Source organism: Palaemon carinicauda, chromosome 1, assembly GCF_036898095.1.
Source record: "Palaemon carinicauda isolate YSFRI2023 chromosome 1, ASM3689809v2, whole genome shotgun sequence".
Taxonomy (NCBI): Eukaryota; Metazoa; Arthropoda; class Malacostraca; order Decapoda; family Palaemonidae; genus Palaemon; species Palaemon carinicauda.
In genome coordinates this window covers 320,375,995-320,392,339 of record NC_090725.1, presented here as the reverse complement: position 1 = coordinate 320,392,339, position 16,345 = coordinate 320,375,995, and the positions used below count along the sequence as shown (strand labels likewise).

Below are 16,345 nucleotides of genomic sequence, written 5' to 3'. Positions count from 1 at the left end.
CAAACGTCTTCAACAACCAAATACCCCGTCCACACGTTCGAACATCTCTTCAAACACTTGTCTGTCGAACCGTGTTCGACGAACTCTTCGACCGTGTAAACCTGCCCTAAAGCCCCTATTACACTTATCCGGTTTCCTACGGCGCCGTCGGTCGCGACGCTAGCATATGTTCAAATCGGAGCGTGTGATAGCAAATTGGCCGCATGAAAGCTCACCCACGGCCGGCCGGATGAACTTTCGCCAGTACTAAAGTTGGCCGTATGGCCGTCGTAGTCAGGACCAAGGACGTAGCGTGTAATTGCTCACCATATGGTATGACATCAGTCTGAGTGGCTGAAGGACGCTCATGTTCACTATTTGCTTCTCTCATGCAAGTGTCCTTTTTTTCTGTTAAAGGTGATACCTGACTTAAGAGTTCCAAATATGTGTCGTGATCCATTCGCATGTATTTAAACCAGTCATCTTTTTCTAGTGGTAGTTCCTTCATTGAGTTAACATGAGAGTATTTTTGTCGTTTATGCAGCCATTGTTTGAACCAAATCTTCCTTTTTCTTGTCTTCACCTTCAAGTAGCACGCTAGAGCAATAGGAACAAGAATGTCGTCGAGATAAGACATGTCACTCCTCCACCACAAACAGTGCCACACTGACCCACTTGCCTCCGGCCGTTCAAATACGTGTAATAGCTCTAGCCGTAAGCCACAATTTTCCTATGGCGCCGTAGGCCAAGTTGGCCGTAGGAAACCGGATACATGTAATAGGGGCTTTAGGCTCCAAGGTTAATTATAACCATATTCAAGATTTGCTAAGTACGTTCTCCAGTCTATTGGAAGACTGCGATTTCACTTATCACCTAACAACAGAAGTGTTACCGAACTCTGGAATCGATATTACTGTCGGTCAAAGGACACACGTATATGTAGACCATCCAATTTTATGATCCTAGACATGAACCAGTGATAAGTAATTGAAATTCTTCGAATAGTGATTGGATTCTACATCTTGCAACATCTTTAGGTTGATTTGCTTTGGATGCTGATGTTGTCCAAGAAATGACACTGTCATAAGTTCTTAATGTATTTGTCTCAAACAGTTTCATAACTCCCTCGAATAGGATAAAAGTATTTTAGATATGAAGACCAATGCCTGTCACTGAAAATCTAAGGTTTCGAGAGGGTTTGCATCTAATAGTGTTTTAATCATCAGTAAAACATGGATTTTTTAATCTCCATATATTCTCTCTGAAATTTAATGAAAAGACAATTTATCGTGTATAAAAATGTTCTCACAGAGATTTTGAAGCTTATTAATCTATCACTCATAAAAACACCACAGACGAACTTCCAAGAACTTATATTCCACTTTCAAACCTAATCCATCTATTACATTTCCCAGACATTTATATTAATTGCAACAGGTTGCTATAATTTGGATTGGGTGGTTGTCTCTGGGATTTCTTTCCAAACGATTTTCGGTACAACTCCAGTGCCAAGCATTTATTAATAATACTAAATCCCTATATCCAGTGATTAAGAAAACTGCAATTACGTCACTGTTTTTTTAACGATCAAGAGAATGTGTTCTGTTCTGTATGGGGTTATCAATGATTAATAAAATTACCGTAGGTTTGGGGCCTTTTTTTTTATACTTTTGCCTTCTTCTCTCCCACAGTTATCCCTACATTAAGGGGTCTGTTTGCCTGATGCACCCTCTCCAAAGACTTATATCAAGGCACCTTCTTCCATTAAACCTCTTCTCTCCATATCATCCTTCACCTCATCTCGCTATTTAATTCTCTGAACTTTTTCCTTTGTTCAGCTTAATCTTAGTATTGGTATTCGAACCATGTGTTGAGAATTAAATGATATTATGGCAAAATAACTTGCAAAATTGTACCTGTGGATAGATACTTAGATGGTACTTAAGATAGGCGGATAGATATAAACTGGAAAGCAAAATGACCTAAATTCGATTGGCAAGGGCGTTGAAGACTTGGCAAAATCAATGCCCATTTTCGTAACCTTTTTGGGAATGTAAAAGTTATAGAGTCCTTGGATAGACAGTCTGGGATATAGCATTTTATATCATGAGGAGTATCTTATAACTAGACATGAATGCATAGCACATGTGTGTTTCATTTATTCAAAGGGCATCCACTGAAACTACGTACATTTTAAACTTTGAGGAATCAGAAGCGCGATGGTACATCGATGCGAATTGTCTCGAGTAACATTTTATGCAATCTTTTATATTTTACAGTTAATCCCAACTAGATGTTTCATGTTGATTCTCAAAAAAGCTTTTACTAGCAATGTTCCAGGTCTGTTATAATCATAGAAATAACAATATAAGTTTTAATTTCTGTTGAGAATGAGCAGTCAGTATTTGAACAACGATTTGATGGAGAGAATGTGTTGTGAAAATCAGCGTAAGAGTGTTTTTACTATATTATGTTAATATATCATGGTGAAAAATCAGTGAAATGTGAAAGCGGATTAGTTGATAATAATAATGATAATAATAATAATAATAATAATAATAATAATAATAATAATAATAATAATAACATAAAAGAAACAACTGTAATTCACATGTGTAAGTACTCATATATATATATATATATATATATATATATATATATATATATATATATATATATATATATATAAATCGGGGCCTTATATGAAAAAGTATATAAAAAAAGCAAATAGAAGACGGAATTGAAGATAAGGGTTGGGCAGAGGAGTACGAAGAGCGGCCACCATAGACGAAGCCAAGAGAATCCAGAAAGTTGAGATGTCTGTAAGAAGGTCTTGCGAAAGATCAGCTTCTCTAATTAATTTGGGAGTATAGGAGGAACTGTAGGAGAAGTAGAAGTTGTAGTAGCCTATACGACTGGCAGCCCGGACAACCTGCAAATGAGAAAGATGGATGTTGGTTATTTGTACTTGGGTACACATAGATACCAAGAAATTCACTATCAAACTTATAAACCTACACGCATGCATACACCCGTTTATATATATATATATATATATATATATATATATATATATATATATATATATATATAAACCTACACGCATGCATACACCCGTTTATATATATATATATATATATATATATATATATATATATATATATATATATATATATATATATACAAACCTACACGCATGCATACACCCGTTTATATATATATATATATATATATATATATATATATATATATATATATATATATATATATATGTATATATATACATATATATATATATATATATATATATATATATATATATATATATATATATACGTATGTGTATATATATACATATATATATATATATATATATATATATATATATATATATATATATATATATATATATATATATATATACGTATATATATGTGTGTGTCTGTATTACATTGTGTGTCTTTATGATTAAATAAACAGAAATTTGTATAAATATAAATAAATATTTACCTCTTTCCTCACGTAAGATTTTTATTCATTCATTCAAAAAATTGCTGAAACCGGCATTGCTATTTATAAATTCATACGTGGTTGATGATCAATCTTGTTTTGACACCATTTTCCTATTCATAAACGATCAATTTATCATAGCAACACGTAGAGCATATGCATATTGAATATGAAGTTCACAGAATAGCTAAACGTTCAAGGTAGATAAGTCGTGTAAACTGTTAGTTATGATTAAATGGAAATCCCATTTAAAGTCATATATTCATTTATAGAAACATCTCTTGTTGCTAGGTATCGGTTACCTCATATCGTTTGCGTCCTGTTGTTAGGCAGTGCTTGATTTGCTTTCGTTCTTTTCCTTTTTATTTGTTTAATTCAATTTTTTTTTTGGGGGGGGGAAGATTTTATAGTTTGTATATGAAAGATTCAATTACTGTGGTTGCAGTTTTTTAAATTATTATTATTATTGTTATTATTATTATTATTATTATTATTATTATTATTATTATTATTATTATTGTTATTATTTGTTAAGTTACAACCGTAGTTGGAAAAGCAGGATGCTAGCCTAAGTGCTTCAAAAGGGAAAAATAGCCCTGTCCGGAATGGAAATAAGGAAAAAAAGAAATAATAACAAAAATAAATAAACTTTATGAAGAGAAATGAACGATTAAAATAAACTATTTTAGAAATATTATTAACATTTATATTCTCATATATAAACTATAAAAACACACGAAAGCATAATTTAGGTTTCTTGCTGTTAAATAAAGTTTGTTTTTCTGTATTGAAAGTATTTGAAGGATCTCGATATTTACTCGATTCTCTTACGGAATTCCTTCCTTCTTAAAAATGTCATTAGCTCACCTGACGTATGGTAGAGATCACTACTTATAAACCATTGGCTGGAGGGTTCCCTAATGATGACCTGGGATGACCTCTGGTATAGGTCGGCCAGGTGACCCACGCACTTTATGGACATAGTTGACCCCTTGAAATGGTGTCGCTTCACGCTGAGAGTTAGCTGGCTGCTGACACTCTCCAGCTCTGCTGGGTTGACGATGCGCTCAATCTCATTCACATTGTTGAGCTCAGCCTGAAGAGGAGAGAACCGCTGTGAAAATATTTACGATGGATAAAAATGGAATGGATTAAATACAAACCTGATCCTTGTGCTTGTTTATCACGTGACTATTTAATGGCTTTTGGTAAGTGTTGTGTTCCAGATTAATCTCTAAAGCATTATTCAGCCATAGAATGTATTTGTTTCTGAGTATTTCTTGTGGAAGGTTGTGTATGTTTGTGCATAAAATGTGCATTCTAAAGCATTATTCATACACTCATTTGCCTTTGTTTTCTTTTCCCATAAAATTATCAGTTTTTTTGCTTAAATAAAAATTTAGTTTTTAAAGGAATAGTAATGGTATATATGTAAAGGATACATGTATTCATTAAACAGAGGTCTTAAGGAAGGGATTTACTCAAAATTCAGGGATGTGAAGTAAATATAGTCATTAGAATAGTTATGACTTTTGGGATGAGTAAAATGTGTTTCAGAAACCTACAAGTATTAACCAATGAAACCTGATGCTGTATCTATCTATATACATTGTATTATATGTCCCTCCCTTATGTCACAACTGTTTTTTTTTTTTTTTTTTTTTCTTTGGCCCTGGAGCTTTTACATCTAATAGTATTTAATTCACCGTTGAGGTGGCCTGGAAGTAGCGTCCTTGCCTGGTGATTACCACTTTGTTTTTTTGAGTCCTACTCAAACTCGTTAGTTTCTTTGGTCGCTGTAACCTCACCATCCTTGTGAGCCAAGGATGGGGGGGGGATGGTAAAGCCTATAGGTCCATCTGCTGAGTCATCAGAAGCCATTGCCTGACCCTCCTTGGTCCTAGCTTGGGTGGAGAGGAGGCTTGGGCGCTGGTCATATGTAATATAGTCAGTCTCTAGGACATTGTCCTGCTTGATAGGGCAATGTCACTGTTCCTTGCCTCTGCCATTCATTGGGGATCTTTAAACCTTTAAACCTTTCACTTTTACTGTGTGGTTTGAGATGAATTTATTCATTAATGGCCTATGGGAAATTCATTTTCGGATTGTAACACTTCGCCATGAAAGGTTTTAGTTCCACCTCAATTGTGTGGTTGACTGGTTCCACTTAAAATCCTTTGATCGCCTAAGTATCGACTCCCTTTTTACCGAATTGTTATTCCACTTCTCCCTCACCGTTATCCCCAAATTAAGGGGTCGGTTGCCTGATGGGCCCTCTCCAATGCCTGCTATCACCATTCCACTCCTGACTTGATACTCATGGTACAACTGCTTCAGTTTTATTATGTATACCTTCGCCAACTTCGTTGATAAGCGTGTATTGGTTTGTATGTGTATCTGTGTGTTTGTGAATCGCATTACTAAAAAACTCTTTGACCGAATCTCATGAGAAGGATGATTGGCCCCGATTGAAAGATAATTTGATTAGATTTTGTGATTGATTGGGTGAAAAGTCAACGCCAAGGTCCCGAAAAGATCAAAGACGCTTTTTGCCATACTGTGGCCAATGTTTGTCTGATTTGCAAGAAACTAGAGTAAAAATGTGCATAATTCAATTACCGATGTTATGATATTCAGCATGATATAGGTGAAGGTATGCGCTCTACATAGTGTCCTTTCTAGTAGAACATGGAATATGCAGACATCTTTGTTTTTGGTTCTATCTGTGACTCAATGGCTATTGTACCAATACATATTGTTCATTTCATTTGCTGGAAGTCAGACGCCTTGCTAACAGATTACCCGCAGCCTACCATTAATAAGTGCCACATCCTCTGATTTACTTCATTCTAAACCAAAGGACTAATGTGTATACACTAGGCTTCACCATATTTTAGCTTTGAAATACAGTATCTAATCTAGTACCTTATGACAGTTAAACCAATGCTTTCATAATACCACTCTTAAAGCTATGGCTCCGGAATCTTAAATCCACTGTTCTTTGTCCTACTGCTGGTAATATGTATGCTGAGCATTTCGAGCAATCGGGAGTTCAACTGATCATGAAAATGGAAGAGATCTTATTTTTTTTTTTTTACTTCTATTTCAGCAACTCTTTCAGTTGTTTTTGCGTGATAGGCTCGAGTAGCTGGTGCTACCCGTTTGTCCTGTTCAAGTACCTCTCTTTGGCTGTATAATTGGAGATGCCTTTATTTCTTTCTTATACAAAGTGAGGTTACACTCACACAATTATATATATATATATATATATATATATATATATATATATATATATATATATATATATATATATGTGTGTGTGTGTGTGTATATTGTATATATATATATATATATATATATATATATATATATATATATATATATATATTTATATGTGTGTGTGCGTGCGTGCGTGGGGTGTGTGAGTGAATGTGTATATATAGAGATATATAAACTCGAATTTGTCCACCGCATTTGTATGTACATATCTTTATATTTAGTGCTTTGAATTTCCTTGCTTTCTTCATTAGAAGCCTTTTATTCTTGGATGTCTTCTGTGAAAATTCAGTACATTTCGGATTAATCTTTGGGAGTTTTAAGGAATGTTTACTGGCCTTGATTATAATTCAAGTGCCCTTTTTTAGGTACTGTTTGATAACTAATGTTCTTATCTTTTTTGTAGTAAAGTGGAACAAATTATCTAGCAGCCAACGTGTTTTTCAATACCATTGCTATAGATGCAAAACTCTTTAACCTCTTACTTAGAATATTTTGAAATATTCTTTTATGATTTTGAAGTTATCTCCATGATTTTAGAGGTTTTTTGTTTAATATCTTACCGCATGATAATTGATTTGGCCACACCTACCCTATGGCAAAAGGCTGAGACTTACTTGTGCATATGCAATTCTGTCTTTTTTTTTATCCTGATTGATTGGTATAGTTATTTTCCATGTATTTAGGCTAATTTCTGAGGGGACAGATAGTCATGTGAGGATACCTCGTACTTTGTTCTTCTCTAATCCCCAGAATACTTTGTTCGCAAAGCTTTTAAGCCTCTTCCGTTCGTGAATAAATGCACTTGGTCAGCATTGTAATTCTAACTTATTTCCAGTTGCCAGCATCGTTTCAGCCGTTCCAGCCTGAGGAAGGGAGGAGAACCTCTCGAAACGCTTAGCTGTATACTGTTTCTTTTCACTTGATTTGCAAGCACTTGAATTGAAAACTTTGAATTAAATCCTCGATTGTGACTTATCTGATTTCGTCTGTCCACAATGAAGAATAACTTTTGCCCAATTACTGGCGGATTGCAGTCATTCTGAGAAGAAGAAAATCAGAGTTATTATGGGGATCGAATACACGGTTAATGCTACTGAGGTAACAATTGTGTTTAGCTTAAAATTATACCCTTCTTGTAATAATGGTCCTTGTTAACTTTTTGTGTGCAATAATCCGAATACTTTTCTTATTAGACTGCACTAATACATCTGTTCTAATATAAGGTGGATACGATAATTTTAGAATTAAGTATTCTACTGTTACATATTCTGCCAGGATATTACTGCAGCATTCTAAACTGCACTATTCGTTTTGATTATCCGTGCGGATTTTGCAATCATCTTTCCTGACTTACCGATATTTCTCTAGCTTTTCCTTGATACCTTTTAGGCGTTAGCCAACCAGGCAGAAGCTGACACTATCTGATCCGAATGTTTAAGGTTATTTTTATCTTTTTACTTTTATCCTGGTATTTGATCGATCTAATCCATTCACCCATATTTATCATTGTTTATAACAAAACATTTAGTTGACCTGACTCATTTTTAGTGGTGTTCCTCAAGAATATTTTCTTAAGCATGTATTTTTTGTTTCATTTACCAATTGCTCTTTGTAGTCTTAATCTCCTATATGAAAACTTTTCCCAAAATATCAACTCCATAATTTTTTTGCCATCCATGTCATTCTTTAGACGTATATAAAACTCAGTTTCAGAAAGCTTTGTTATAAAGATTAATTTAATCCTTATGACTTAATCTCTCCACTCCTACATCTACTTACAGTTCTTTTTTAAACAACTCGAAATACGGTTCCTCATTTCCCGTTATTTTAGATTATTAGGTTACCACAAACATGTTCATTGTTATTTCAGTGATTAAATACCAGGGTTTTTGCCAAGTCAAAGAACCAATGACGTTGATAAAGAAGAGTGATATTTCTTTATATATACTGGTATAAGACGCCAGAAAGTTATATATATATATATATATATATATATATATATATATATATAAATATATATATATATATATGTATGTATGTATGTATATATGCCAAGGAGGAACTTGTTAGGGGGAAAGATCAAGAAGGCGGCAGAAAATTACATGGCGAGATAAGGTGAAGGATGATATGGAGAGAAGAGGTTTGGTGGAAGAGGACGCCTTTGATAGAAGGCATTAGGGAGGGCGCATCAGGCAACCGACCTTTTAATGTATGGATAACGGTCGGGAAGATATATATGTATATGTATATATATATATATATATATATATATATATATATATATATATATATATATATATATATATATATATATACATATATATATATATATATATATATATATATATATATATATATATGTGTGCGTGTGTATACATGTATGTGTATATATATACATATACACTCATATATATATATATATATATATATATATATATATACACATACATATATATATACATACATATATATATATATATATATATAAGATAACCCACAATGTATGAAAAATTTAAGTTTATTTAGTTTTCGAAGGGACCATCTCCCTTCCTCTTTTGTATTCTGAAGAGGAAGGGAGATGGTCCCTTCGAAAGCTGAATAAACTTAAATTTTTCATACATTGTGGGTTATTTTATTTATCATAAATACACTGAAAATTGTGTATTTTAATGTATATATATACATACAGTATACATATGTGTATATATATATATATATATATATATATATATATATATATATATATGATAAATTTTGCACATTTAGACAGGTTTTTCATATTCAAATAAGCCATACATTTTATTACATTAATGTCTGGATACTCTTATTGCCCTTGGGATATTGTATTTGAGTGGTTCCACCTAGGGTCTCTGATCCCGAGGTCAATAAGAGAATCCAGACATTGATGTTTTGGAAGATATGGCTAATTATATATATATATATATATATATATATATATATATATATATATATATATATATATATATATATATATAAGGAAATAGTTAATATACGTACCTCATGATCATTGATATACCAAGTAAGAGAGATTGGCGGCTTTGCAAAGGGCGCTGTGCAATTTAGCTTAATGAAGTCATTTAGGTGATAATATTCTCGACTCCCAGTCAGGAGAGGACGCTCGTTTGGCACGACTGTTGAAGAGAAAGTGAATTCTTCATGTGAAAATGAAACACCTAATGAAAATGAATAATACCAATTAGTCATGAGTAGATTTAAATTAATGTAAATCTTGATAAATCCTGTAGTTGATATATGGATTATAATTCGAAAAGTGAAAATGTAAAAAATAATGAAAATTAATAATACCAATTAGTCATGAGTAGATTTGAATTATGATAAATCTTGATAAATCCTGTAGTTGATACATGGTTTATGATTCGTAAAGGGAAAATGTAAAAAATAATGAAAATGGATAATATCAATTGATCATAAGTAGATTTAAATTATGCTAAATCTTGATAAATCCTGTAGTTGATACATGGATTATAATTCGTCAAGTGAATATGTAACAACTAATGAAATTGGATAATATGAATTGATCATAAGTAGATTTAAATTGGGATAAATCTTAATAAATCCTGTAGTTGATACATGGATTATAATTCGTAAAGGGAACATGTAAAAACTAGTGAAATTGGATAATATCAATTGATCATAAGTAGATTCAAGTTTTAGTAAATCTTAATAAATCCTGTATTTAATATATGGATTATGATTCGTCAAGTGAAAATGTAAAAACTAATGAAACTGGATAATATCACTTCATCATAAGTATATTTAAATTGTAATATATGTTAATAAATACCGTGGTAAATTGTAGATCGTTACATAGATTATGAGAATATGAAGAGAAAAGGGAAATTTCATTTGAAGTTCCTTCAAGTAAAAGTATAAATAATAAGAAGATTAAAATGAATCTCTCTTATATAAACTATAAAAAATTCAACAAAATAAGAGGAAGAGAAATAAGATAGAACAGTGTGCCTGAGTGTACCCTGAAGCTAAAGAACTCTACCAAAGACAGTGGAAGCCTTGGTGCAGAATCTATGGCACTCCCCAAGACTAGAGAACAATGGTTTGATTTTGGATTGTCCCTTTCCCAGAAGAGCTGCTTACCATAGCTAAAGAGTCTCTTCTACCCTTACCAAGAGGAAAGAGGCAAATGAACAATTAGAGTACAGTAGTTAACCCTTTGAGCGAAAAAGAATTGTTTGGTAATCTCAGTGTTGTTAGGTGTATGGGAACATAAATGTTCTTCAATGTGGAGAATTTAATGAGACTTTAATCACCAACATTGATATATATTGCCACTCCAGATCAATGAATAGGCTAGCCAAGTTTAAATTTTCATCCATACCCCCCCCCCCTCGTTTAAAGGTTTGAAGGCTTTCAAGGCCGCTCACGAAGGGCAGAGGCATGGGACAGTGACATTGCCCTATCAAGCAGAACAGTGCCCTAGAGACTGACCATATTACATATAATCAGAGCCCAAACCCACTCTCCATCTAAGCTAGGACCAAGAAGGGCCAGGCAATGGCTGCTGATGACTCAGCAGATAGACCTATAGGCTCTCCCAAAGCCCAGCGACCAAAGGAACTAAGGAGCTTGAGCGGGACTCGAACCCCAGTGTGGCTATCACCAGGCAAGGACGCTACCACCCGGTCACAACACCACTTTTCTATTTTAGTTATATATCGTTTTCATGTTTTGTTTCGTATGTGAAGGTTATTATCATCTGATATTAAAGATTTATATTGTAATTTGAGTGAAATGTTCATAGCACTGTTAATAGTATTAATTCAAGCATGGTTTCCTCTGGGAAATGTAAGGTTATACACCTGCAATAACATTTTTTTTATATTCCTCAACGTAAAAGGGTAAACACCGTTCCCCCTGTTCACTGAATTCATATGTTGTTTTTCAGGCATTTTGCATTCGAACACGATGAAGCTTAAAACTATCAACCCGGGTATTGCAAGCATTAATCCTTCGGGGAAGTGTACGAACGCAAAAGCACAAAAATTCTGAATACATTAATTCGTTATATATTTCGCTATTCATTAAAGCAATGGTTGGGTCATCGGTTTAAACTATGCTAGTATAGAGACCTGCGCAGGATATACCTTATTATTATTATTATTATTATTATTATTATTATTATTATTATTATTACTTGATAAGCTACAACCACAGTTGGAAAAGAAGGATGCTATGAGCTCAAGGGCTCCAACAGGGAAAATAGCCCAGTGAGGAAAGGAAACAAAGAAAAATAAGATATTTTAAGAATAGTAATAACATTAAAATAAATATCTCTTTTATAAACTATGAAAACTAACAAAACACGAGGAAAAACAAAATAGAATAGTGTACTGAGTGTAGCCTCAAGAAAAATTGTTTTATAGTGACTTCTTTATTACCAAATTTTTCTCTTCAATTAGTTGACTTTTTATTTAAAAAAAAAAAAAAAAAAAAAAAAAAAAAAAACATTTGATTCATTTTGCAATTAATTATACGATACCCATCTTCTATGAGCTATTTCATTAATGTCATAATTAATTATCCGATAACCATCTTCTATGAGTTAAGGATTAGGTAGTGTTTTTAATGGGATTATAATATACAGACTTAAGGCTTTTATATCTTTCTATCTTTTTGTCTTGTAATACCAAGATAAGAACAACTTTCCTCATCAGGAATTAGAGAGAATTCTAGATACAGAGTATATTAACTTCTGTAGTAACTTCTCTTATAGCTTTGTGTTGAGGCTGACACTTTCTGTAGTAACTTCTCTTATAGCTGTGTGTTGAGGCTGACACTTTCTGTAGTAACTTCTCTTATAGATGTGTGTTGAGGCTGACACTTTCTGTAGTAACTTCTCTTATAGCTGTGTGTTGAGGCTGACACTTTCTGTAGTAACTTCTCTTATAGATGTGTGTTGAGGCTGACACTTTCTGTAGTAACTGCTCTTATAGCTGTGTGTTGAGGCTGACACTTTCTGTAGTAACTTCTCTTATAGCTGTGTGTTGAGGCTGACACTTTCTGTAGTAACTTCTCTTATAGCTGTGTTGAGGCTGACACTTTCTGTAGTAACTTCTCTTATAGCTGTGTTGAGGCTGACACTTTCTGTAGTAACTTCTCTTATAGGTGTGTTGAGTCTGACACGTTCTGTAGTAACTTCTCTTATAGCTGTGTGTTGAGCCTGACACTTTCTGTAGTAACTTCACTTATAGCTGTGTGTTGAGGCTGACACGTTCTGTAGTAACTTCACTTATAGCTGTGTGTTGAGGCTGACACTTTCTGTAGTAACTTCACTTATAGCTGTGTGTTGAGGCTGACACTTTCTGTAGTAACTTCTCTTATAGCTGTGTGTTGAGGCTAACACTTTCTGTAGTAACTTCACTTATAGCTGTGTTGAGGCTGACACTTTCTGTAGTAACTTCACTTATAGCTGTGTGTTGAGGCTGACACGTTCTGTAGTAACTTCTCTTATAGCTGTGTGTTGAGGCTGACACTTTCTGTAGTAACTTCACTAATAGCTGTGTGTTGAGGCTGACACTTTCTGTAGTAACTTCTCTTATAGCTGTGTGTTGAGGCTGACACTTTCTGTAGTAACTTCACTTATAGCTGTGTGTTAAGGCTGACACGTTCTGTAGTAACTTCTCTTATAGCTGTATTGAGGCTGACACTTTCTGTAGTAACTTCTCTTATAGCTGTGTTGAGGCTGACACTTTCTGTAGTAACTTCTCTTATAGCTGTGTTGAGGCTGAAACTTTCTGTAGTAACTTCTCTTATAGCTGTGTGTTGAGGCTGACACTTTCTGTAGTAACTTCACTTATAGCTGTGTGTTGAGGCTGACACTTTCTGTAGTAACTTCTCTTATAGCTGTGTGTTGAGGCTGACACTTTCTGTAGTACCTTCTCTTAAGGCCCCTACACACGATCAATTTTTTCGTCAATTAATTGATATCAATTTTTTCGTCAATTAATTGATATCAATTTATTGACGACAATGAAATTGAGGAAATCACTGTGCCTACACACTGTCAATGATTTTACTTCAATTTCCAGTTTGATTCATAACTTCGAGGTGAAAGCATCTGTGGCTCTAGGAATAGTGCTTGCTCTGGATGAAATTTTATTGAAGACCCATCAATAAATATCAAAGGATCTTTGATATCTCAATGAATTGATTCAATGAAATTGTTTCAACTAAATTGATATCAATGTCCCCTACACACGGTCAATTTCTCCATCAATTCATTGACGTCCATAAATTGTTATCAATTAATTGACGAAAGAATTGATCGTGTGTAGGGGCCTTTATAGCTGTGTGTTGAGGCTGACACTGTTAATGTTGGAAGAACTTAATTAAAGGTGCTCTACATTAGATTGCAAATATAATAGAATAAAACCACTGTTAAACGAATTCAGTTCTTTAGAGCTTATTTCTTATTACATACAAGCATTCACATTATCCATATAAATTCATTTTTCTACATCCAAATAAACTTAATACCCATACACTATAATTGTAGTTAGTGGGATGGCAAGGACAATAGCCACCCGTTGAGTTACTACCGCTAGAGAGTTATTGGGGCCTTTGATTGACCAGACACTACTATTTTGGATCCTTTTCTCTAGTCACGGCTCATTTTTCATTTATCTACACATACATCGAGTAGTCTGGCATATTTTTTCCCCATTCTCCTCTGTCCTCATACACCTAACAACACTGAGATTATCAAACAATTCTTCGTTCAGGGGGTTATTTATCAAATTATCCTTAAGACTGTATATATATATATATATATATATATATATATATATATATATATATATATATATTAGATATATATATGTATATTAAATATATATATATATATATATGTATATATATATATATCTATATCTATATATATATGTATATATATATATATATATATATATATATATATATATATGTATATATATATATATATATATATATATATATATATATATATATATATATATATATATATATATATATATATATATATACATATACAAGTATAGGATAGGTATTAAATATCATTCTTCAAATACAGTCTTAAGGATAATTTGATAATCTTTAACTTTTTAACTGGAAATTTGTACACAGTATCTGCTTTGTCCATAATGGAATTACTTTAGTTATTACTTCTGTCAAACCCACATTGAAGAATAATTATTTGTTGTGGAGAAGTTGTGGAGATGTAAAGAAGTTTCAGGGAAATCAGTAACGTCCTTTAACATTGCTAAACTGTTCAGTGATAGTTCTTCTACTACTACTACTACTACTACTACTACTACTACTACTACTACTACTAGCAGCCCTAAATAAACTGGCACTGCCTGTGTGTGGAATTACCATTTTGTAAAGGATATAATAAAGTTCCCTGGAAAAAAGAGGACATTATAATTCACAGTCCTCTGATGGCCTGGGGTCATTGAGGGATTATCCTGTTGATGTTAATTGAACAATTATATTTTCTCTTGATGCTCTGGCAGAGTCATCCGTGAAAAAAATCAGTTATTTCGCCGAAGCAATGGCTGAAAACCTGGACATATAGACAGGCATATCCGTATTTGTCAATGCAGTATACACTATATATATAAACAGTGACTGTATAGAAAAGAAGTAGAATTATGTGGGATAGATTATAAGGCTATAATGTGTAAATGGAATGATTGGTATTATGACAGATAATGAAATGAAGACGATAAGGCACATATTTTCTTTCAAATTCGCTGTAGCCATTTTTACCATTGGGAAAAAAAATCTACTAAATTCAATTTTACAGTTTTAACAATATTGGAACTCGGGTTCTTTCTCACAGTGCTAAGTTATTCTTTACATACTCTCCTCTGTCCTCATACACCTGACAACACTGAGATTACCAAACAATTCTTACTGCACTGTAATTGTTCAGTGGCCACTTTTCTCTTTGTAAGGGTAGAAGATTAGATTTTTCTCTAATCTTGGGTAGTGCCATAACCTTTGTACCATGGTCTTCCACTCTCTTGGGTTAGAGTTCTCATGCTTGAGGGTAGACTCGGCCACACTGTTCTATATTATATCTTTTTCTCTTCTTGTTTTGTTAAAGTTTTTATAGTTTATAAAGTGATATTTATTTTAATATTGCTGCTCTTCTTAAGATATTTTATTTTTCATTTTTTTCCTTTCCTCACTGAGCTATTTTCCCTGTTGGAGCCCCCGAGCTTATAGCATCTTGCTTTTCCAACTAGGGTTGTAGCTTAGCAAATAATAATAATAATAATAATATATGTAATCCGTTGCCACGTACTTTATATTTCACATCACATGTTAGGCTATGCGTTTATTTATTCTTTTAGTTTCTCTTATTCTAATGACATGAAAGAAAACGAAACGGACAGGGCTAGTACATATAATGAATAAAAATTGGGTTTAGGAAAATCTAATGACCAGAAACAGATATTTGATAGAATATTTTGGAGGACTTACAAAGCTAGATGGAAAAAACTCAATATAACCTCCACAAGAGATTGAAGGGTGG

The 16,345-nt window shown here is 33.1% G+C and overlaps 1 protein-coding gene across 1 annotated transcript in view; it reads right to left on the bottom strand.

Moving 5' to 3' along the window:
• Positions 1-2,682: 2,682 nt before the first annotated feature.
• The window catches only part of LOC137640700 (uncharacterized), a 281,800-nt gene continuing 268,137 nt past the window's right edge, over positions 2,683-16,345 (bottom strand). The window contains exons 5-7 of the mRNA XM_068373197.1: positions 9,787-9,920; positions 4,357-4,585; positions 2,683-2,911 (exon numbers count right to left, since the gene is read on the bottom strand). Coding sequence (XP_068229298.1) covers positions 2,832-2,911; positions 4,357-4,585; positions 9,787-9,920 — 443 coding nt within the window. The 3' untranslated portion in view covers positions 2,683-2,831. The remainder of the gene's footprint in view (positions 2,912-4,356; positions 4,586-9,786; positions 9,921-16,345) is intronic.